Source organism: Notechis scutatus, chromosome 1 (genome assembly GCF_049901735.1).
Source record: "Notechis scutatus isolate UNSWTSFEM ecotype Mainland chromosome 1, rNotScu1.2, whole genome shotgun sequence".
Taxonomy (NCBI): Eukaryota; Metazoa; Chordata; class Lepidosauria; order Squamata; family Elapidae; genus Notechis; species Notechis scutatus.
The window spans coordinates 28,438,379-28,463,762 of NC_142009.1; the positions used below are offsets into that span (position 1 = coordinate 28,438,379).

Here is a 25,384-nt window from a genome sequence, read left to right on the forward strand (position 1 = left end):
CATGGTCAGAAAATATGCTACAGAGAAACAAAGGGGAGGGAGGAAGGAGTGAAAAAGTTGGGAACTCATGGAGGATTGGTTATCAGTTCCTACTGGCAGGAGGAATGTGGGGTATTCAGGGAGAGTTCTTAAGAAAGCACTGGATAGTTTTTGGCCCAGAAGCAAGCCACAGATTGTGCAAGCCACAGACTGAGCAGTTGTTACTGTAATAGAAAATGCACTGATAGTTGTTACTGTAATAGGAGCACTGATAGTCTCCTCATCCTTCATGAATCTGTCTCATATTGCCTTCTCCAAACTAGCCTGCTTTGACCCTACTGGCCACATAACAGAAGAGCAATGATTTAAGATAAAAGAAAACTCAAGTTTCCCCACACTTTACTGTAGTAGTTGATCTATTGGGACCTTCAGTCTTTGCAGAAATATAGAGCTGTATGTCCCACATTTTTAAAGACCTTTTCCCACTCTTCCCTTCAAAGCAAATAGAGATAAGTGAAGCCCCAACTAGTCTATCATCTGGGAATGGGCAAGATTGCAAAGGGCCATAATTGTAGCTATATACTGTATATTGACAGATATTAACCAGATATATTTGAGAAAAAACTGCCTACACCAGAGGTCTCCAACCTTGGCAACTTTAAGACTTGTGGACTTCAACTCCCAGAATTCTCAGCCAGCTTTGCTAGCTGAGGAATTCTGGGAGTTGAAGTCCACAAGTCTTAAAGTTGCCAAGGTTGGAAGCCCTGGCCTACACCCCCTACTGTTTTGTTTTGTTTTTTTTTAAAAACTTGGTACTGTTAAAGTATGTGGACTTCAAGTCCTATAATTCCCCAGCCAGCCAATTCCCCACCTGGAATCCCTGGAATTCTGGGAGTTGAAGTCCACAAGTCTTAAAGTTGCCAAGGTTGGAGAGCCCAGGCCTACACCCCCTACTGTGTTTTTTTAAAAAACTTGGTACTGTTAAAGTATGTGGACTTCAAGTCCTATAATTCCCCAGCTAGCCAATTCCCCACCTGGAATCCCTGGAATTCTGGGAGTTGAAGTCCACAAGTCTTAAAGTTGCCAAAGTTGAAGAGCCCAGGCCTACACCCCCTACTGTTTTTTTTTTAAACTTGGTACTGTTAAAGTATGTGGACTTTTCAAGTCCTAGAATTCCCCAGCCAGCCAATTCCCCACCTGGAATCCCTGGAATTCTGGGAGTTGAAGTCCACACATCTTAAAGTTGCCAAGTTTGAAAAACACTGCATTATCACATCCATATCCAAAAGTTGAGAGACAAAATGAAGCCCAACATCCAGTTACACTGCTGAGCAATCAAGATTTTTCTGTATTCTTCAGATGAGCAGAGAGGACAACCTGTAATTAACACCAGGGTTGCCTTTTGCTTAGAAATCCCCCATCCTGAGCAATACATCATGTCAATTAAGAAGAGTAGAAGAGACTCTTGAAGGGGTTGGAGGTGCTCAGCTGATCGCTAAAATGGAAAAGGTAAAAAGACTGTTTTCTATCACTACTGTCACCATAGCCCCACAAAGAATCCTGATTTCCCATGCAAGTTGCTGAAGGAGGATTTGGCCTTCCTTCCAGCTCCATTGGTGGTTGGCCAGGGTCTTATAATTTAACCCCTCTCACTGCACTGAACCTGTGGGACTTCCTGCTGCATAAAATAAGACTAAACTCATCTTTCTACTCCAAAATCTATGGTATCTTGAAGGATGGGAATTACAATTTAAAAGATTGTCATAACTCACGAGTTATGAGTCAGTGCTTTATTATTTGTTCTTAAATCTACTGTTTGCTTTTTGCTTTTCTCATTTATTGCAGTCTTATTGTAATCTTCATCATCTTGGATTATTTTCCATTGGATGGAAAGATATAACTAGTTTAAATAAACAAAGAAATAATCAAGAATCCCCTTTCATCTTCTCTGTCCTTTTCATCCATAGAATCTCACCGGGTGTTTGATTGTTCCTCCATGTTAGAGAATGATTATGCTGTGATATGTGCAGAAGATATTCCACAATATAAGGACTAGAGAACAGCATTTGTGAACCAACTGTCCCTGAGTAGATGAAGGTGGCTTGGCTTGCTGAGCAGGTGCTGCAGGTAGAAATGGCAAGTGCAAGTGTTGAACTTGATGGTCTTTTGATGCCAGAGCTGGAAGATCTCATCCACAGCTACCCAAATCATTCCTTGATTGTTCTGCAGAATGTGCAATGATTTTAATTCTTCGTGTGTGAATTAAATCTGGGGATGATTCCAGCTAGGGCCACCTGCAGCTGCTGTTCTTTACAAGGTAGGAGAGAGCCACACAAAAGCAACAGCACACTGTGTTTTGCTGGCTTAACCACTGCATCCCTCCCACGGGCTTAAGTCTTTTATTCACTCATCAGGCCATTTTAGGAGTCTCCCAGGGAAACCAATTGCTCCTCATCTTGCTTGCTAGCAGTGTCAACTCTATGTGGGATGGAAATGGTGACACAGTGCCAATCCCTGGCATCAAAAATCAGTAATATGGTGAAGCATGATTAATAATAGCCATCCTGCTTGAGAAAGTACGGTATGTGAAAGGTTCTTAGTGCTTGTTTCCCGTAAATAGGCACTCTGCCTCTTGCCCAGCTTCATGGGTCATTGAGTTCAACCTCGACTAACATGGGAGTTTCTGCCAACTGATGGCACCCTCAATCTCCAAAAATATTTTTAACCACATATTGAACCCCAGGCCTTCTCTATGTAAGCCACCTAGTTTGCCTGTACACATGAACTTGTTTTATGGGGAATGTAAACAGGTTGGCTGTACCACGATGCAGAGGAAGGTAAAACTCCAGACAGTGGTGGTGGAAGTGCAAAGCAACCACATATTTGTGCTGCTCTGCATTTCCTTTCTGCTGCTTCACTTCAATGAACAAAATATATATTTTGCATTTAATTGAGTTTGACTGTCGGCTTAACTATACCTGTAGTATCTTCCCTTTGGGCAGAATGATAGGATGCAAAAAAAAAAACAAAAACCATAGCAAAATGCTTAATCTGTCTGCCAATGACCTTCCAAAAAGCCTCAGTTAGATGGAGGGTTCTTCAAGGCTTATTCTTTAATCAGAGTTAATACTGAGATTATGGGAAGTGATAATTCTGCTCTATGCTCCACTGGCAAGTCCACATCTGGAATATTGTGTTTTAGTTTCCATAGTAGATGAAGAATGCTGAGGAATGGGAAAGAGTGCTGAGAAGAGCAAGAAAGAGGGTGAGGGATGTGGTGGCCAAATCTTATGAAGTGGACATGTATGGTCTAAAGAGGAGATGTGATATAAGTATTCCAATACTTGAAGAGCTGTCACCGGGAAGAGGGTGTGTTTTACTCCACCTTGTGCATAAGGTTGGAGCAAAATCCAAATGGATGGAAGCTTTATAGAAAAGTCCAACTTGAAGTAAGGAGAATAGAATAGAATAGAATTCTTTATTGGCCAAGTGTGAGTGGACACACAAGGAATTTGTCGGTGCAAATATTCTCAGTATACATAAAAGAAAGGATACATTTTTCGAGAGTCAAGAATCATAAGGTACGACACTTAATGATAGTCATAGGGTACAATAAGCAATCAAATCATTCTAGGAAACAGTAAGTATAAATCATAAGGATACAAGTGACAAAGTTACAGTCATACAGTCACAAGTGGGAGGGGTGGGTGATAAGGAGTGATGAGAAGATTAACAGTATTAATAGTGTACACTTTGTAAATAGTTGAGCAGTGTTGAGGGAATTATTTGTTTAGCAGAGTGATGGCTTTCGGGGGGAAACTGTCCTTGTGTCTAGTTGTTCTGGTGTGCAGTGCTCTATCGCGTCGTTTTGAGGGAAGGAGTTGAAACAGTTTATGTCCGGGATGTGAGGGGCCTGTAAATATTTTCACAGCCCTCTCTTTGACTCATGCAGTATACAGGTCCTCAACTGAAGGCAGGTTGGAGGAATAGCCTTACCAGGAGAGCTATTAACCATTGAAATAATTTGCCTTCTTGATTTGTGAATGCTCCATCACTGAAAATCTACAAAGTTTGGGCAGCAATTTGTTTGGGATTGTCTAAAGATTCCTTCTCTGGGCAGAGGAGGTTTGTCTAGAAGATGTCCAACTTTTTGATTCTGTCATTTCAGTTGTGCTGGCAACTAAGATCTTTGGCCACCTGCCTTATAATTGACTTAAGAAGAATTCTTCATTTCTGATAGTCCTCAGAGTCTGGATAGTCATTTCTTAGAAATGCAATAGGGAATCTTGTTCTGAGCAGCAAGTTGAACTAGATTACCTGAAAGGTCCCTTGCAGGAATATAATTACGTGGTTTTCCTACTAAGGAAACTTTTTCCCTACTAAGTGTTTTGTGTATGTTGTGGGTTGGACTCTCATTCAGACCCTAATAGATTGAGAGCTGAAAACGAAATACATAAGCTTCCATTACAAAGGACCGATTTGAGGACCCTTGTGAATGCCATCTTCAAATTCCAAACTGTGATCTTTGAGAAATCATAAGCAAGGGGTGCTAGGAGGGAGAGAGGGGGAGGGAGGAAGGGAGGGAGGGAGAGGGAGATATGTATATATATCTTCAAAAGGGAAGAAACAAAGACCTGAGTAATTACAGATCGGTCAGCTTAATATTGATAATAGACAAAGCTCCGGAACCAGGGGTGGGCTGCTGGGGGTTCGCAGGGGTTCAGGAGACCCCCTAGCTAAGATTCTGCACAGTCCTGGCTGGCCCCTCCCACCCCACCCCACCCCTCCCAGGAGTCCACACGTGGCCCATTTTGGATGCAGGTAAGTAAGTAAGGACATGCCCGGAGGCTCAGGGAGGGTGAAAAACGGGCCTCCTGGAAGTTTGGGAGCGCTGAAGATGGGCCCATTTCCAGCTCCCAGAGAGCCTCTGGAGCCCGGGGAGGGTAAAAACACCCCCCCCTGCCATGGTGCAGGAGGCTGACTAGGTCACTCCCACCATGGCCACGCCCACCCAGCAACCAGGCAGAGAACCTATTGCTAAAATTTTTGAAGCCCACCCCTGTCTGGAACAAATTATTAAGTGGTTATTTGGTTAGTATTTGCGGAAAGAAATACATTGCTCTGCAGAAGATGCATGAGTTCATCAAGAATAAATCTTACCATACCACCCAAATTCCTGTTTTTGCTAATGTTATCAGTTTATCAGATCGTGGGACGTGGTGCATGAGTTGTACTTTCACTTCAAATCTCTCATGAGGTTCTTGCATGGAAGAGGGCAAAATGTAAATATGATATATAACTGTTCAAATGATTGTAACCCACAACTATCTGTAATCAACTACCCATCAAATGTCAAGTGGTATATTGCAAGGCCTTGTTCTAGCTCCTGAGCTGTTTAATTTCTTTTTTAGAAATGACTTGGATGAGAGATGGTAAAATATAATTATCACATTTGTAGATGACACAATGATGAAGGGATAGCAAGCCTCTTAAAGAACAGCTTCAAGATTCCAGACTAGAGGATATTGACAAGCTGGAAAAAAATGTGCAGAATGCTCATATAACAAATTACATTTTTGATCCTTTTTACCTCTAACACTGAAGGTAATATTTCCATCCATGATGACTGTTTGGCATAGATAATCTCATTCTCTATGAATTTGTCTCATTCCCCCTCTTTAAAACTACCAGTCAAACTTGTGGTGGGGAATTCCAAAGTATTCAGAGTTTTCATTGGTCCTGAATCTCCCACCATTCAGCTTTCTTAAGCTCCAATATTGTGTAACTTTTTATGAAAGAAAAAAAAACACACACCACCAAGATTATTTGTCTTCAATATCAATAGATTTGTCAGATCTCCTTCATTATGTTTCTTCATTCAGTCAGTCAGTCAGTGTCTGTCCAATTTGATACAATACTTGCATGAAAAAAAAAATAAGAACAATTTTTAAAAGAAAAGAAAAAGTAAACACCAAGAAGACAAGTTCTATATAACAATAAAATTATTTATGGGGCTCATCCACCACTCTGCCACCAGACCTAAGAGAATAGCCAGGTTTTTAATGACTTTTTGAATGACAGCAAGATGGGAGCTGTTTGGGTAATTAAGGAATGCTTTCAAGAGGATAGATGCTATGGCAGAGAAGGCATGTTCCTGAGTGCTGATAGATGCTTCTGTTTTGTTAATGGGATCTGGGATACCCCCACTGTACTTAATCTTATTGGCTCAGCAGAAACAGTAGAAGATAAGTGGTCCTTCAGGTACCCAGGCCTATGACATGAAGGACTTTAAAGATAACCACCAATACCTTGAATTGCACTAAGAGCTGTGGTGGTGCAGTATCTGCAGGCTATTTCTGGTAACTGCTGGCTCCTGCAACTTGGCAGTTCAAGTCTCACCAGGCTCACGGTTGACTCAGCCTTCTATTCTTCCGAGGTCAGAAAAACAAGGGTCCAGCAATAGCCTTTTTTTTTTAAAACAAGAAAAACACACAAATCATCATTATCCATTACATATTTAAACCTTTTTCCATTATAAATTTAACAAGTCAGATAAACTATAATTCTGTTTTAAACCATTTCCATATAAACATACAAAAACCTCTTGTCCAATTTCTCTTTACTTCTCTTTACTCTTATTCAATTTCATTATTATTATTTAATCTATTTCTTTCTGACTTAGTTACCATTATTCTCATTCTATATTTCTGCAAGGTTTTATTAATTCTCCCAAAAAAAAAACATATACACACAACACATAAAACATAAAAAAAATCTTTTTGGAAAGTAACTTGGACCCAGGTATCTCTCTCTTCATGGACTTCAATTATATTCATGCTCATCTTACATATCATTACTTATTTTATTTACCATTCTAAGCCTTCTATATTAACTTCTCCACATATTTCACTCTTCTTAATTCTATCTTAATTAATCATCTTAATTTGAGTCATTATATTTGTATCTTTTGTCCATTCTTTATTGTCCCTTTGTCTCGTTCCTTATAAAAAAAAAAAAGTTTCTCCTGAAATCACTAATCAGAGTATGATGCCTTTCTATCTCCCCCCTAAATTAATCAAATTAACCTTTAAAATAACGCCCAATACCCAATCCGATTTTGCTTGGTACATTCTATCTAAATAGTACCTCCAGAGTAATTAAATACATAGTTAAACAATAAATCTAAATATTAAAAACAAATACTATAATAGAAATTTTATAATAACATCAATACCATAATCTTATTAAACTCTTTAATTAAAACTCAATATTCTAAATCTCCCCTCATATTATTAAATTTTAAAACCAATCATTATTAAACATTTCAACATTTTAATCTCTTATCAACTCTTAAACCATTTAAGTTTTCTATTTCTAATACAATACTACAATATCATCTTATGTACCTTGCAAAATCTTTTTGAAGAAATTATACTTTATCCTTTATCCCTAAAAAAGATTCCTTTTTTCCCATTTAATTTCAAAACTTTATAGCTTTTCTCCACCTTTTCCCTTTCTTTCTTCTCCCAACAAACCTTTCTACCCCCCCTTCTTCTAGCCTCTGCCTTACTGGCTTCCCTTCTCTGTTGTGTTCCTTTTCCCTTTTGTTTACTATCATTATATTGATTTTGCACCTTATTTTTCCCTTTCTTAAGTGTTTTTTTAAATCTTAAGTCCTTTATTTCTCTTCCTTTCACTCTTCCTTCTTTCTTGGTCGAGTTCTGAAATTTATTAAAAATGGCTTCCTCTCCTTCTTCTTCTCCTGCTGTCTTCATCTGTTGTAATGTTTGTTGGTAGTTAATAAGCGCCATTTCTAAAAAAAGGAAGGCTTCTTTCAAACCAGCTTTACCATTTTTTTTTGCTTGTTCATAATCTTTTCTCAGTTCCTCAATAGAAAGAGCCATTATAAATCTTTTCTTTTCCCCTTCTTTCTTCTTACAACAACCAGAATATTCCAAAGAAAAAATAAAAACAGTCCCAAAGTTATCAATCAGTCCAAACCAAGGCAGAGTTCTCACCTTCTCCTCCTGGGGTAGTATCAATCAAAGAAAAAGAAAGTCCAAATCTGTTTCTTAAAATCTTATTGCAATATATTTTAGTCTTCAAATCCTTAAGGCATCTCCTCCAACAAAGTCTTAGCATACAAATTTTTTTTTTAGTCCTCTCTCTTCCCACTCATCACTTAAAACCAGTTTTCACCTAAAAGAAATAGGTTTCTTAATATCCACTTATTTATTCCGTAGGAAAAGAGGGTAAGCTTTCCTTTCAGCACCACCAAACTGCCGCTTTTTTCCTCTTCTAGAAGGTATCATTCAGAAAATCATACTTTTCAGGAATTTTGTTAAATATGTCTTAGAGTCCTAGGAACCAAGAAAAACTTTCTCCTTTGAAAAACTTTCTCCACTTCCTCCTGCACATTCTTACCCGGCTGCCAGCTTCTTTGTGGCAGCCATTACGGACGCCGCTGCACCGTCCTGGGAAAAGGGGTTCTGCCGTCCGGGAGGGGGTCTGCAACACCCCAAACCCTCCCCCCTACCTTCAGCTGCCCCTGCAGGGCAGCCTAGCTCTGTACCCGTCCGGATCGGAGCCCCAAAAACGGCTAGCGCAGCAAGGATCGCGCAGCTTCGCGAATCCCTGCTGCTCGCGAAGCCAACAAACCGGAAGTCCGGTCCAGCAATAGCCTTTTGAGAACAGCATACAACACCACCTCTTTCCAGGCTGGAGGGAATATATACCCTTTCTCGGAGAGGTTGACCTCACTGCATGGACCCAACTACAGGTCACCTGCCAGGTTGCCTTAACAACCCAGGAGAGATCATGATCCAAAAGTAGCGAAGTTCACAATCCAAAAATCATTGTTTATTTCATCAAGTGTCACAGGCTCAGACTCACTTGAGATAACTTCTCAAGGGCATCCGCCATTTTAGGAGACATTGTTGTTTTCCTAAAGGATTTGTCAGTTGGCTATAAAAACTAATTGGGTGGGTGGGTGGGTGGGTGGGTGCGTGGATGGCTGAATAAAAAATTTCCATGACAGCCTTATGTTAAGAGCTTTTATGAATTATGTACTAAGACCATTTCTTAGTCATTCCTAGTTCAGATCACATCAGCACATTAAACATAAGTATCTTTTAACTTTTGCTCCAATTATGTACATTTATACATCTATAAAATAACTTTCAGTCTTGTCCCTTTGCCCATGCTTTTGAAAAGAAATTAGTACCAGTAGTTATAATCAAATATCTATTCAGTTGAATAGATGTACATGCCATGTTTTTAAAACTAGAAACAGGGGCTTTTATAAAAGCTGAAAAATGGGTATTACAGGACCGGTCTTTGTGAACCTTGAAACTCTTTTGGTATTTTATGCTTTAACACAGCTTGCCCTTGGGAGTGAGATAGAGGGAGACAGTTAAGATGACTCATGGTGTGATGGACTCAGAACGTCTGCTCAAAGAGCAGGAGGTAGTTGTGGCTAGGACCTCCTTTGCACAGTTTTGGGTTGTATGTCAGTTGTGTTCTTTGCTGGATTGAGATGCCCAACTCACAGTCATTCCTACCCTAATGACCTCTAGATTGGACTGTGCAATGCACTCTACCTGGGGCTAGAAGAGCATGTAGAAGCTGATACTGTTGCAGAATATAGCGGTTTATATATAGGCCATCAACGGTTATAGAGATAGAGGTAGAGAGGTAGATAGAGAGACAGAGAGACAGAGATAGATATTTGCACATGTGACATCTCAGTTCTGTGAGCTGTATTGATTATCATTGTGCTTCTGGATGCAATTCAAGGTGCTGATAGTCACCTTTAAGCCCTTCATGACTTGGGGCCAGATTACTTATAGTACTGTCTCTCTCAAGTTTTTTACACTTCACATCCAATCAGACAAGAGGTACATCCTGTGGGCCCCATCCAAGGGTGGGATTCAAAAATCCCAGCAACCAGTTCTGTGCCCGGTTGCTGGGTGGGCATGGCCATGATGGGCGTGGCCTACCAGAACTCCCAGGAGGGCCATTTTTTGCCTTCCCGAGTCCAGAGGCTTCTCTTGGGCCTCTGTGGGGCTGAAAATGGCTTCTCCTGGGCTCCTGGGGGCTTCTGGAAGCCGGAAACAAGCCCATATCCGGACTTCCGGAACTTCCGGTTCTGCCATTTTTCACCTTCCCCAGAGTTCGGACGCTTCTCTTGTGCCTCTGGGAGGGCGAAAACAGCCTCCCCTAGGCTCCAGGCTTCTGAAAGCCAGAAACAGGCCCATTTCCGGACTTCTGGGAACTTCCAGTTCAGCCCATCTTTCGCCCTCCCAGAGCATCCGTGTGGACTCTGCACTTACCTGTATCCAAAACAGGCCACGTGGAGGCTCCTGGGGAGGGGAGGGGTGAGCATGGCCAGCCAGTTGGTTCAACTACTGGTTCGGTGAACCAGATGTAAATTTAATCCAGTTCGCCCGAACTGGGCTGAACTGGCTAAATCCCACCCCTGGCCCCATCCACCAAAGAACTGGCTGGAGGGGCCTAGGAGACGGGTCTTTTCAATTGTGGCACCTGGCCTCTGAAACATCATTCCTCCAGAGATTAGATTTGCCCCATCCCTGTTGGCCTTCCATAAATCCTGAAAATGTGTTTCTGGGTTTGAGTCTGGAGCCCAGATGCATGAAGAAACCTTAATCTCTTGGTTATGTTGATCACTGTGGTTATGTTGATCACTGTGGTTATGTGTCAGCCCTGAAGGTGGCCTAACTGAGGCCATTTTGAGACTTTAGAGCCAGCTTCAGGGTTGACATTATGATTCTGGGCTGCTATAAGATTTATATATATACAGGTACAGTCCTGTACGATCGTTGACAATTGAGCCCAACATTTCTTTAGTAAGCAAGGCAGTTATTAAATGAATTTTGCCCCATTATACAACATTTCTTGCCACAGTTGTTGAATCAATCACTGCAGTTGTGATGTTAGGAACCCAGTGGTTAAGTGAACCTGGCTTTCTCATTGACTTTGCTTAGTAAAAGGTTGCAAAAAGGGATCACATGACCCAGGGCATGGCAACCATCACAAACATGGCTCAGTTGCCAAGCGCCTGAATTTTGATCACATGGACCATGGAGATACTGCAACAGTTAACAGATAACAGATAATCAGAGTTGGAAAGGACCTTGTAGGTCATCTAGTCCAGTGGATGCCAACCAGTGGGCCAGGGACCACTGGTGGTAAATTTTGGTGGTCCGCAGAGAAATGTCACCTCCAAAGCACTCCCCAAAGCAATTAATCCAGGCTGCACAGGAACACAAGGCTGTGCTGCTCACATGGCCGGTGGGAACGCAAGGCTTGTGTCACTTGCATTGCAAAAAACATGAGTTAGTGAGGGGAGAGGGGAAAGGGATGGGGGGAACTTGCCCCACTCACCCCACGCAGCTCACCTGGCCACCGGGGCTGCTTCTTTCCACTTCTTTCTTCTGCTTTTGGCTGCACTCCAAAAGGAAAGCAGCAAAAGTCTTTCTTTCTCTTCCCCAAACTCCACCAGAAACGAGTCTTTGGGACCCTGCAAGGCATCCTGCTCCAAGAGGCTGCGCAGGCAAAGACTCATTTCTGGCGGAGTTTGGGGGAGAGAAAGAAAGACTTCTGCTGCTTCTGCTGTTTTCCTTGCATGAAGCCAAAAGTCTCTCTCTCTCTCTCTCTCTCTCTCTCTCTCTCTCTCTCTCTCTCTCTGTCTCTCTCTCCCTCCCTCCCCTCCCCTCCCCTCCCCTGAGAATGGAGCTGGAGACAGTATCCTGCAATCCCAGATAAAGAATGATCGATCAGTAGGAAAACAGGATGGGGAATTTTCCTGCAGACTTTTTTGGGGGGTTTTCCAGGGTCGCTGGTCTGCGGGATTTAAAATTATGTGTTTGGTGGTCCCTGAGGTCCAAAAGGTTGGCGACCCCTGAACTAGTCCAACTCCCTGCCCAAGCAGGAGACCCTACACCATTTCTGACAAATGGGAGTCCAATCTCTTCTTCTTCTTTTTTTTTAGGATTGTTTATTGAGGTATTTGGAAGGGGGGAGAGGGGGGGGGGGTTGGTTTTTTTTTTGAGTTTTAGGTGGGTTGGGGAATATTTTTATTTTTTTTGTTTTTTTTTTTTTTTTTTTTTTATTTTTTTTTTTTTTTTTTTTTTTTTTTTTTTTATTTTTTTTTTTTTTTTTTTTTTTTTATTATATTATTTTTTTTTTTTTTTTTTTTTTTTTTTTTTTTTTTTTTTTTTGGGGTTTTTTTGTTGTTTTTTGGGGGGGGGGGGGGGGGGGGTTGGTGGGTGGGGGGGGTTGGGGGGGGGGGGGGGGGTGGGGGGGGGTTTGTTTTTTTTTTTTTTTTTGGGGGGGGGGGTGGGGGGGGGGGTGGGGGGGGGGGGGGGGGGGTATGATGGTTAGGGGGCCTTAAAGTGGGGGGGGGGGGGGGGGTACTTTCCCTCTTTTTCAATTTTTTTTTAAAGTCTCAAGTTATGGTGCTCCCACAATTTCCGAGGACAAGCTGTTCCATTGGTTGATTGTTCTCACTGTCAGAAAGTTTCTCCTTATTTCCAGGTTAAATCTCTCCTTGTTCAGTTTCCATCTATTATTGCTTGACTGGTCTTCAGGTGCTTTGGAAAATAGCTTGACCCCTTCCTCTCAATGGCAGCTCCTCAAATATTGGAACACTGCTCTCATGTCTCCCCTGGTCCTTCTCTTCACTAGACTAGCCATGTAAGTGTAAAAACAGTCATAAGTCACATTTTTCATTGCCGTTATAACTTTGGTCACTAAATGAACCTGCTGTAAGTCGAGAACAACCTGTACATTTTTTTATCATTTTCAGGTTTTATTTATTTTACACATTTCTGAACTGCCCATCTTCCTCAAAGGGATGCTGTAAACCAAGGGTCTTCAACTTGGCAAGTTCAAGACTTGTGGACTTCAACTCCCAGAATTCCTGAGCTAACATGACTGGAGGAAGAATTCTGGGAGCTGAAGTCCACAAGTCTTAAAGCTCTCAAGTTTGAAGACCCCTGCTGTAAACTGTACTGTGTCACTTATCAGATAAATCTATTAAATAAATAAATTAAAATAAAATCATGGAATCCTTCAGCCTCAGAGGCCTCCATCCTAGCTTCTGTCAGCCCTGCAGTTCTGTGGCTTTGCCTGCCGAGGTGACTGCTAATTCTATTTGGGGGCATTGTTGTTGTTTCCCATGGTGTCCCATTGACAATCGCACAGCTGTACAGAGGCACCTGCTTAATAGGGCTATGTGGAGGAGAAATAGGGGGGAAATAATGCAGAAGCCATTTAGCGAATAAATGAGACAGTAAATAAGATCTCGGCTCTGGGAGAGGTTGAAGTATGAGAAAGAGACTCCAAAGAGCTCTGCCTTAATTCCGTATGATATAAAGAAAAGGGGGAGAGGAAATACTGGCAGGCTTTCCATGCGGGCTGGGGAATTCTGGGAATTGAAATCCACATATCTGAAAGTTGCCACAGTTGAGAATCACTGCTCAACAACAATAAAATACTAATTCCAGTTGTCTTGGTGGTGTGTTTTCTGACCTGGCCTACCTCAAAGGGTAATAGACTGTATTTCATTAGCATAAATTTGGACAATCATCAAATGGTAGCATAGGATTAGAATGTTCTGTTTTCAGTTTAAAGATGATAGCCATGGTGTCTGGTCTCTGCTGTGGAGCTTTGGCCTGATCTAGTACAGCTTATTCACATGTTGTGATGACCCGGGACAAGGCACAGGTAACATAGTAAGCTGTAAATTGCCCCTTTATTGCTCCAGCTTTCCCCCAAACGCTTCTACGTTATGGCAAGTCCTAGAGCAAAGTGTTCACACACACACACACACACACACACACACACACACACACCCTCCAGCAGCCTCTGGCTGCAAGTAGTCCCGCAAAGTGCTGTGAGCACAACGGCTGAAAAGTAAGAAATCCAGCACGGCAAGGGAATACGTCAATGAGTTCAGGAAGCAAAGGAACACGGCAGTGGTTTCAGGAAGCAAAGGAACATGGTAATTAATCCAGGAAGCAAGAAATAAAGCAAGGAGTCCAGGAAACTCCAAACGTCCACAATGGCACACAAAACTCCATGAATTCAGTGTTTGTTCCTGACAAACGCCCTTCCCCACAGCATCTCCTTAAGGCTCAATACCTAGGTGTGCCTTGTAAAGAGGAGCGGGGCACTCTCCTTCCGAGTCGTCAGGTTAGTCTGTGCTGTTCTTGCCTCCTCTCCACTCTCTGTGCTCAGGGATCAGGAGGGAGTGGTTCTTGCTCATCGCCTGAACTCCTTTGCTCCTCATTTCCACTGCCTGCCCTCTGTTGGTCGTCCTGGCCCCATTCCTCCCTGCTAGCAAGCCGTCCCACTCCTGAGGGGCATGTCTCCTCCCCACATTCCTCTGAAGCCAACAAAGCTGCCCCCTTGGTCTCTCTCAGCTCCAACTCTGGCTCGTCTTCCTCCGCAGATTGAGGCTCCCACGGGGACATGACACCTGTCATCAGGTGCCCAAGGACAGCTTAGCTACACAGGAAAACCAGGATGGGTTTTGCTCCGTTATCGTATGCACATGCATTCTTAAGCCTGCTCTCTAGAGAGAAGATGTAGAGTGGATTAGGTCAGCCAATTCCTCAGCAGGTCCATTAACACAGCAAGTCTGCTCTTAGCAATTCAGGGTTTGGCTTGCTGTCAAACAAGGAGGTTTTTTTTTGTTCTCCCTCTCTCTAGTTTTTGCAATAAGAATCTGGTCATAGCAGAAAATGATGCAATTACAAGGTAGGGAAGCCGAAAGTGGCTTTTCACGAATTGCCAATATTAAACGGTGGGGAGAGAAACAGCATACTGTTCTAGATTTCAGCGAGAAAAGGTTAAAAAATCAAGCAGGATGGAACTTGCTGGCGATAAACTGAACCTTCACAACCCTGAAGCATTTTTCTTTCTTATTGTAGAAACCTTTATAGCTCCAACAGGCATCAACCTGAATGCGGAGTTAGACCACATATGAAGAGGTCAAAATTTGTGCTGACACTTTCAGATGGCTTGTAGAATTTTCATTGGAGCTGTCCATGGAGATTCTCAGTCATCCAGGTCATGGTTGTCCCAAAGGTGCTTTTTCAAGAGGCAACTGGACTTTCTGGTTTTTCTTTGAAGACATTTCGCTTCTCATCCAAGAAGATTCTTCAGCTCTAACTGGATGGTGGGGAATGGAAGGATTTATATTCCTTGCAGACAGCTAGTGATTTTCATTCTTTTAGGCAGTCATTGAGGCCACTTGGAGGTTTTATCTGTGCCTCAGGGTCACCTGAGAATGCAACATCATACACCATCTATCTCCTGTCTATAGAACAGTAATTTCAGTAGTTCCAAGAAGGCTCCACATCCATTTGCACTACTCAGGTGATCTTGATGATACAGACAAACCTCCAAGTGGCCTCAACAACTATTTAAAATAATGCAAATGACCAGATATGCCACAAGTAACCTATTCCGGCCTTATAGGTTTGGGATGTACAAAATGAATACGTTTGCAACTTAATAACACACTACTAAGTTTAATGGGTGCTGTAGTTTCCTTTCATGGTGGAAGACAGCAGTGTCAAAGGAGAAGGATCAAGAGTGTGATTTAGTGGTAAATCCCTGTTTAAACCATAAAGGGTGCATCTTTTCAAGGAAGAGCATAGAACTTCCTAGTTTCAGTCCACCAGCATATTTAGAAAAAGAGACTTCTTAAAGCCCATTGAAACTCCCTAGCTCAGGGGTGTCAAACTCTACTTCAGCCAGGGCCGCATCAGGGTTGTGTTTGACCTTGGGGGGGGGCAATCTAGGCGTCACCATGGTGGGCGTGGCCAGCTCAACATCACTTGTTTCAGGGTGCCTGTGGTGGCCCAAATGCTGTGCCAGCAAAAACTGGCTCCCAAGCTTTATTTTTGACTGATGGCCTCCTGCAACCCTCTGCTAGTGAAAACGCAGCTCAGGAAGGCTGCATGCGTCCCTCCTGATTTCAGTGAGCTCCATTTTCACTGGCAGAAGCACCACAGGCTGTTCCTTTGCTGTTTCCAGGGTGGTCCCACGGGCCGGATCTAAGTATCTTGTGGGCCGGATCCAAGCCCCCAGGCCTTGAGTTTGACACCCCTGCCCTAGCTGAAATCTTGAGCCATTGACAGTGCTAGACTAGATGCTAGACTAGACCAAATTGTATGACTGCATATTTTTATTTGTTCTGTAAGGTCCCTTTGTGATTGCTCTGATGTTTCCAATGTGATCTCGGTCCACTGAGTGTAGTTTAGTGTTTGGATGTTGATAAAATCAAGCTGAGCTCTCTGAATTGTCTCAGTCCAGCCTAGCAAAACTTGATTGCTCTAAGATTAAAACTGTAATTATAATTTGTAAGAAGTAAGAAGGGATACTCCGCTAAAGCAGATTTCAGCCTGGCATGTGTTTTGTCCCCAGCTGAGTGATGAAGAGGGGTAATGGGAGATCTTTTGCAGTTCTTCTCCATCTCGTGAAGGGCCCCCAAAAGGTTGAGAAGCCCTTCGCAGGACAGCTGCATTGGTTGTCTCTTTCCTTCCCCAGGAAGCTGCAAAACATTTTGAAGAGGGAAAAAGGAACGTGTGAAAGCAGATAATGGAGCATGTCTCCCTCTCTTATCCCAGAGCTCCTGCTTAGAGTCCTGATAAACAAGAAGCAGAACTGCTCTGGGTACCAGATGGAGAGTTGAAATTGGCAAAAATCAGTTAGTGGCAGCAGTTTGGAGAAACTCAGCCAACCCACTCCAGGTCCCCTGGGAAGTGTCTGTACTTGTGAGAATCACACTTTTTTGCAGATCAGATGCCTCCCACCTTGGTGTATGGTGCTCAAAGGTCGGGTTTGTGAGGCTTTGACACCCTCTAGTGCCTACTTGGAGCAAGAGCAGCATCTGAAAGTACCCATTTACTTCCTGCAAAGCTCCCGCTGTTTGGGCAGCTGTTTATCCCACGGAAATTCAAGAAGTGCAACATTACTTTATATCAGAAAAGAGATCATTGTGAGGTTTGTTGCTGTGTGAGACTGCTATGTTTATTCCCCGAGTCGGGGGGGAAGGGAGGGGAGGAAGTCCAGACATATATGGACGCTTCCACCTGGCAAACATGGCTTATTTTTGGAGCTGCCCTCTCCTGCCTAACTTTGCAAGAGATGAATAATAACAACACATCCCTGCACAGGGCCTGATCAGATGCTTTGGATGCTACTAATGCAGAGAAGTGGTACAGATGGTGAAGGAGGAGGTGCTAGAGTAGCAAAACAAAAAACAAAAATGGAGGTGTGTGTGTGTGGTGGTGGGGAAGGCTCAGATCTAGCTCAGTGCAGGAAATCTCCTAAGGAAATGCTTTCATTGTTGCATTGAAATGCCTTAACATTCAGCCAAGATCTACCCTGCTTGGACTCAACCCAAAGTTCAGGAGCTCCTAAATGGGACTGTTTCCCTACCATCCTTGGGTATTGTCCTTTCCCTCTGGGACCAATGCACCCCAGAAGACTAGGTCAAGTCAGAGGAGTACGGGGATAATTCTTCTGGCTTCTGAAAAAGCTTGCATAGTTGAAGAGAGCAAGGAACAGTAAGGAGAAGGAGGAGAGGAGAAAGCGAAGGAGGGCTCTGTAATAGCAATGAGTCTCCGCCGGCGGGCGTGAGACTCTTGCTAGCCATCTGCAAGTGAATTGACCAAATTCTTGCCCTGCAGAATTGTGTATAAAGACGAATGTAAACAAAGGCATCTTTGGGATATGACATTTTAGAAATGAAAATGGCTGTTTGCAGAGCGGTGTGTGTGTGTGTGTGTCTAGTTCCACTGCTTGAACTTCCCATCTTGCATTCTTGTCTGCTGCTTGAGGCTATTCTGTGTTGGAATACAGGTAGTCTACGTCCACGGTGCATACTTTTAGCTGGGCTCGGGGAAATCAACACTGAAGCAGAAATCACATTTTTGGCAGCCTGCTGCACTTCTTTGTCTCATTCTCCTCTAATACCTCTATCTAATATTTGGCTTCCTCTGCAGTGAGCATGTTGGTCCATGGACCGCGGCAGTCTCCTTGTTAAGGATAAGTGAAGAACATTTACTTTTTTCCGTGGGTTGTGTTGCCCTTATTTTAGAACAATTTGTAATTCAGTAGCGTTGACTTCTCTGGAGGAGGGGTGCATGTGAAAGCAAGAGCGGAAAGAAAACACATGTTTTTCAGGGCATAGGCATGTGCACAGGCTCATAACGTTATGGCAAAAGATCCAAGCAAGAGAGAAAGGAAGATTTCTCCCTGGAAAGCAGAAAGAGTTCACCTCTACATTGAACAGGAGAGGGTTGGGGGGTAGCAAAAATGCCCTTCAGTATAGCCCCTTCCTCAATTTGGGAAGTTTGTTGGGCTCTTGAAGGCAACCACAGTTCTCCAAATCAAGCCAGTCTAAGGACCCTTTACAATTTGCTATGGTAGTGTAGGATATTAAAATGATCCTTAGATTCACCTTCTGGTCAAAGTCTGGAAACCAATGAAGGGAAAGGGGTGCTTAAAGATGGCTTTGAGGCAGGGGGTATTCTATAGCAGGGGTCGCCAACCTTTTGGACCTCAGGGACCACCAAACTCATAATTTTAAATCCCAGGGACCACTAACCGGTTCTGTGGGTGTGGCCTAATTTGTGGGTGTGGGTTGGTGGTCATGTGACAGGTTAGCTTAGTCTGTCACATAAAATTTGCTTGCCGTGAGTCTGCACTGAATAATAGAACCTTCAGCCCTAAGGGAGATTCGGCTGTGCTTGAAGGCGGAGCCAAAGATCTAAAGGCTAGCTAGAAAGCAAGAAATCCAACCATTTCCTGCTTCCTAGCTAATCTAAATCTCCTGGCACAGCAGAACAGCTGATGGTTGGAAAAAGGAAAAATAGCAATTTAGCAGGCAAGTTTGCCAGGTAAGGAGTGAGTGGCTGGGGAGGGTTCCTGTGGGCCATGTGGGTGGTGCAGCCTTGTGTTTCTGCGCAGCCTGGATTAATTGCTTTGGGGGGTGCTCTGGGGGTGAGATTTCTCTGCGGAAATTTTCTCACAGTCCACCAGTGGGCCGCAGCCCACTGTTTGGCGACTGCTGTTCTCTGGGATTGTTACAGCCCTATCATACCCAAAGCCTTGGGGGATGAAAAGTGCGGGTCAGTAAGCTACTGGATGTCATAAAGATTGATGTGAGAGAAGAAAAAAAAAAAAAAAAGAGGGGGGGGGGGGTGGGGGGGGTGGGGGGGGGGGGGGAAAAGAATATTGGGTTGGGTTTTTTTGTTTTTTGTTTTTACTCTCTTACACAAAAAAGGTTTGGGGGGGGGCAGCCGGTTGTTTTTTTTTTTTGTGAGAAGAATTAACCAGTGGAATGGCTTGCCTTCAGAAATCATGTGCGCTCCATCACTGGAGGTTTCTAAAAAGAGATTGGACAGCCATTTGTGCAGAATGCTATAAGGCAGTGGTGGTGAACCTTTTGGGTCCCAAGTGCCCACATGCAAATGAAAGGTACGCCCTCCCCATGCTTGTGCGTCCTCACGCATGCGCCTCCACCCCCGCCCCCCGTCCTCTGCGCATGCATGGCAGAGACCCGAAGGCCAGCTAGCTGGAGGGAGGCACGTGTGCATGTGAGGTGGAGCTGAGCTGGGGCAACAGCGTGAATGCCTACAGGAAGGGCTCTGCATGCCATCTGTGGCACGCGTGCCATAAGTTCACTACCACAGGTATAGGATCTCCTGCTTGTGCAGGGGGTTGGACTAGGAGACCTCTATGGTCCCTTTCAGCTCTGTTATTCTGATTGGAGGTCTGAGTCCCCAACCTTATAGGTGTAAGTTCTGGGAGATTCATCCTGAAGGGCTGCTTGAGATGTGCTTCCTCAAATTCTGTGCTTAGCCCCCTTTTCCCTTATATCAATGCTATAAAAAGGGTTTTTTTCATCTTCAGAGCCCGCTTCTTCAGAATCATCCACTCCTTTGCACAAAGCTTCAAGGAATGTATAATACAGTGTCTAGAACCACAGCCTCTTTTCTTTTCTTCCCAAATGGGTTTCTGAGGTTTTTGAGGGAGATCGTTAATAATGGGAAAATGTTGCATTATTTCTACCTCCTTTGATGTCCACAACAAGGCCGTTTCAACTAGGTCTTTTCATCCAGATGGGAGAGACTGCAGATGTTCAGTGCTATATTCTTCTAAAGGATGCCTTTGAGATTTTAAGAACAAGTTGCAGGCATCTCCTGAAAATAGGTGCCGGAGGAGGACTTTCCTCATTTCAAACTGACTACAGTGGAGGATGTTGGTAGTTCTGTAGAACAGAAGGTTCTTTGCCAGCCCCTCTATTATTCCCAGTTGGTCTCCCACAGAACCAAGCTATCAGGTTTTTTTTATTTTTCCAAAGCAGGCAGATATGTCTCCAGATAAAATACTTAGCTATAACCATCCCCCACTTTTATTTTCAAAACAATCTTTTGGAGCCTAAAACACTTTTAGAAATAAATAAACTTCCAGAGCTGATGCTTTGGCTTTCAGCAGGCTAACTGATTCTTCTTCTTCTTTTTAATGGAAAAACTATTTTAATATATAAAAAGTAATATAGGATCAAGAAATCTGTGCATTGATACATTGGTGCCCAGGTTGGCAAATTCGTTTTCTCGCTGACTCTTGTACTGTTTTCTTTCTGGTTGCCAGGAGGTAATGATCCAGCGTTAGCACTGCATTGCTCATGATGATGTCCGGACTGCCGGAAGCCTTGAGCCGGCTGAGAGCAAATTCTCTCCGCAGTTGCTTCAGCCTGGCAGGGCCCTCAGAGTCCACCATGGTTGCTGTACCCATTGATATCGACAAGGATGAAGTTCGGATCCTCAAGGTTTGTTTCCATAGCAACAGCTTCAACATGGGCAAGAACTTCAAACTGGTGAAATGTACAGTCATGACGGAGATACGGGTGAGTTTCGTGAATCAATTGCATTGGTTGAGGGCTTCTTGCAATGGGCTTGGATCCATGTCCTTCTGGTTTATATCAGTATTCCTCAAATTTGGTGAAAGCTACTTTGGGGTAGTGGTTAAGGCATCAGTCTAGCAACCACTAGACCATGAGTTCTTGTCCTTCTGTAGGCATAAAGCCAGCTGGGTGACCTTGAGCCAGTCACTGTCTCTCAGCTCTAGGAAGGAGGCAATGACAAACCACTTCTAAAAAACCTTGTCCAGCAGTCTCTGAGAATCAGACACCATTGAACAGAAGAAAACAAGCAAACTTGGCAGTTTTAACATGGGTGGACTTCAAACTTCCAGAATTCCTCAGAATGCTGGCTGGGGATATCTGGGAATTGAAGTCCACATATCTTCAAAAGTTGCCAAATTTGAAAAACACAGATTTAAATGAACAGAATACCACTTATTAAAAGATGCACAAGTGTATATATCACCAAGGTATGTGTTCAATGTCTTTCTGCAGAAGAAAGAACAGAAGAACAGGAGCAGGTGGAACAGGTGAGTCCACCAGTATTACTTAGATGTTCAACCTGAGTAACATGACCACCTGATAGATATCAGGCTAGTGTTGTATACTAAGTGAATACAGTTCCAAATAACTATAATGAACTGAAACTGTATCCTGCTAAGGATCAGGCTGCTTGGCAGAAAGCAATGAATAAGGAACTGGAATCATTAAAAACACTGGAGGTATACGAAAACGTTAACTTACCACCAGGTAAACATGCCATAGGGTGTACATGGATTTATAAACTGAAGAGAGGTATAGATGGGACTGTTACCCATAAAGCCAGGTTAGTAGCACAAGGGTTCAATCAGACAGCAAATGACTATGATGAGGTGTTTGCACCTAGTCTGAAGGCTACTACATTAAGGGCAGCATTAGTGTGGGCAGCTAAAGAGAAATACGTTATAAATCATTTGGATGTAGAGACGGCATATCTGCATGCGCCATTGCAACACACTATATATTTAAAGAAACCTTTAGGTCTTAAAAATGATAATACTGATAATGATTGCTGAAGATTGAAAAAGAGTCTTTATGGTTTGAAGCAATCTGGATATGAGTGGAACCAATGTATAGTTAAAGAATTAACTAAAATAGGTTTTGTAGCTGGCATAGCTGATCCATGTTTGTTTAAAAGAGAAAGTAATGGTATAATTTCATTGTTGCTATTGTTTGCTGATGACATAGCATTAATCACCAAAACTGAACAAGAAGCTACTGAGATAATTTCACTATTGGAAAAGAAATTTAAAATAAAACAATTAGGAGAAATCAAACAATATATTGGTTTAAAGACAGATAAAACTAGGGGAGGATACAAGATCTCACAGGCAGATAAAATTAACCAATTACTAAAGAATTTTAAAATGGAACTTTGTAAGCTGGCTAAAACACCAATGAGCCAGGAGTTTAGCCATAGTGATGTTCAAAGTCCTATTTTTGATAAGAACATTTATCAGTCTTTGATTGGTAGTTTATCTTATCTCAGTAATTGGTCAAGGCCAGATATTGCAGTTTTAATCAATTAGCGAGATTTAACGCTGATGAGACAATGTGTGCAAAGTAAGATGATTAATCTGGAATAATGTATGTCAGAAAACAATATAGCAGATCATTTTACAAAGGCCCAAAGCTCTATATAGCATAAGGCTAGCTGTGAAGATTATGCACTTAGAATGTAAGGTTGTATATATTGTCCTACCCAAAGGGGAGAATGTTAGGAATGTAAGTCACCTAACAGTTAGTTGGGTTGGAAAATATATAAACCAGGATAGACATTTTAATACTGCCTCTTTAAGGGAATGCTAAAATTGGAATTGGGTGTGGTCCTCAAACGGCCATAAGATGGAGCCAAAAACCTGGGTTGTCTTGTTCCTGTTCTGTTCTGGAGAGTGTTGCCTGACTGTTATTCTTGGATTTGATGTAAGTCTATTACTGAACTGTTTATGATACTGGACTTTGCAATTTGGATTATCCCTGGACTGAACACTGACTGCTTTAACTGTGAATGACTTGGACTGCTTGTTTGGACGTTTATTGGAAGTAAAAACCTACATTTTACTATACAGTGTGTCTGTGTGCTGTTTGTGTGTTATTCTTCACCACTCTCACTATGTCTCCCTGTGTGCGCTCATTCTCCTAACAGGGAATTACCTCAACACTAGGCAAACCAGACATTGAGAAAAGCAGGGTTGTACAAAGATTAACCTTGAGAGAGAAGTGGAATCAGTAAAATTCTTAGGTATCCTTGTCCTTGTTGGATTGTTATACACACACATGCACATACAAACATCCAATTTTTGGAAGATATGTTTGTTTAATTTATATAATCTAGTTTTCATAATATTTCTAGAACTTTTGCCAACTGTAGGGCTAAATCTAAACTGCTACTCTCTCTCTTGTACATGAATAATGATGTTTTGGCAATATAAGCTTCAATATTCAGAGAACATTATAATGTAGCTAAATGGAACACATCTGTTTAGAAGCAGTCTACCTCTGAATTTAGCAGTTGGGACAAAGCAAAAAGATGTGTTGTCTGTATGGTTTTTGAATATTCTAGAAAATGAACTGTTCTTAAGAATAAAATGCTGAAATGGATGTATTTTGGGTGTTATATGGCAAAGCAGTTCTTAAATTCAAAATATGTTCAACTCATCCTCTTCTGAATATATTGTCTCTCTTCTTAGGTTTTGTAAGACTTTAGGGGCCCTTTTCATAGGGTTATAACACCACTTTTCCCTCAGAAAAACAAAATAAACAAATGTGAGATCTCCCACTTTTTTCCTCTCATTCAGATGCTAATTCTTGGGTCCAAGGAGGAATGTGCAAAATAATTGTATACATGAAAGATTATAAACGACGTCCAAAGTGACATTAGTGGGTTGCCAAAATGTCTTTTAGTGTGTTGCTAGTGAGGAGTATATATTACAGTGTTTCTTGGCAACTTGACAATGTGTTAATTTCAATTCCCAGAATTCCCTGGTCAGATTTCTTTTCCCTTTGACTCTTCTTTTTAATTAGAAATGCTTCTTGCATGTTTCCAGATTAAATTTGAATAGAAGGTAGATATCTGGTTTATTTTTAAAATAATGCTCATATGAATTACGAGATTGTTCTGTTCAGAATGTCTTTTACATTCAGAAGTTTCTCACAACCTTGTTATGTTTTTCTTCCCTTCCTGCCATTTATCTGGATTTTTCTTTTATAGGAAGTAATAAAGTCAATTCTACAGAGTGGAAGAATTGGTCCTGATATACAGCTTGCTGAGTGTTATGGATTACGCCTGAAGCATGTGAAATCGGACGAGATCCACTGGCTTCATCCAGACATGACAGTTGGTGAAGTCCAGGACAAATATGAATGTTTGCACCTTGAGGCTGAATGGAGGTATATAGTCCCTTTTGTAACCATCTTGTTCTCACCAATCTTCTTGACCTCTATTCAGAGATAATGGATGAGACCAATATTTCCAGATTAGCTTCATTCTTGTGCACTAAGGGAGGAGAGAAACAGGGTCGAAGTCCAGTTTTTCTGGGCTATCTTAGCATGCTTGTTTTCCCCCAGCAAGTCTTGTTTGTTTTAATTTTATTAGTACGATGAAACAAACACAATGCATCAATGAAACTACGATACAGTGATTAAATTAAAACTTGATAGAGGAAGAAACTAAGGAAAAATATCCATATAATACTAATGTAAAATTAATGCAAGTTGTACTGACAGTGGAAGTGACGTTATGGAAAAGAGAACTGCAATAAGACATTGCTAGTTGGGGAAACCAGATTTTGTAGTCTGCTAAATCTAAGCACTAATCTTGAAGAATGCTGGTTTAACTTAAAGTTTGGTATGCTGTTTAAGGTATGACCTCCAGGTCCGCTACCTCCCTGAAGATTATATTGAACGTTTCCAAGAGGACCGGACAACGCTTCTGTACTTCTACCAACAGGTTGGTCTCCGAGGACTGCAGTCTCTGTTTAAAGAGCTATCTCTGGTGTACCTGTGTTGAATGTGTGAGGTTGCACCCTCCATTGTGCTTACTAATGCAACTTCATCACATCCTCTAGGTCAGCAGCTCCCAACCATTTTGGCACCAGGGACTAGTTTCGTGGAAAACAATTATTCAATGGAGTGGGGTGGGGAGCACGTAAGCTAGATTCCATGCATGTGCAGTTTTGCTCACCCACTGCTCACCTCCAGCTCTGCAGCCTGGTTCCTTATGGGCCATGAATCGGTACTGGTCTGTAGTTTAAGGGTTGTGGACCCCTGTTCTAGTTCAACAGTTTGCCTTCAGAAGTTGTAGGAGCTTCGTCACTGGAAGCTTTCAAGAAGAGACTGGACTGGCATTTGTCAGAAATGGTGTAGGGTCTCCTACTCGGTGGGAGGTTGGACTAGATGACCTAC

The 25,384-nt window shown here is 42.4% G+C and overlaps 1 protein-coding gene across 10 annotated transcripts in view; it reads left to right on the forward strand.

Annotated features, from left to right (window-relative positions):
- The window catches only part of PTK2B (protein tyrosine kinase 2 beta), a 114,730-nt gene that overhangs the window by 41,470 nt on the left and 47,876 nt on the right, over nt 1-25,384 (forward strand). For all 10 annotated transcript variants that reach the window (XM_087959882.1, XM_087959867.1, XM_087959889.1 and 7 more), the window contains exons 2-4: nt 20,671-20,926; nt 24,192-24,370; nt 24,842-24,929. In XM_087959882.1, the coding sequence (XP_087816008.1) occupies nt 20,705-20,926; nt 24,192-24,370; nt 24,842-24,929 (489 nt within the window). In that variant the 5' untranslated portion in view covers nt 20,671-20,704. The remainder of the gene's footprint in view (nt 1-20,670; nt 20,927-24,191; nt 24,371-24,841; nt 24,930-25,384) is intronic.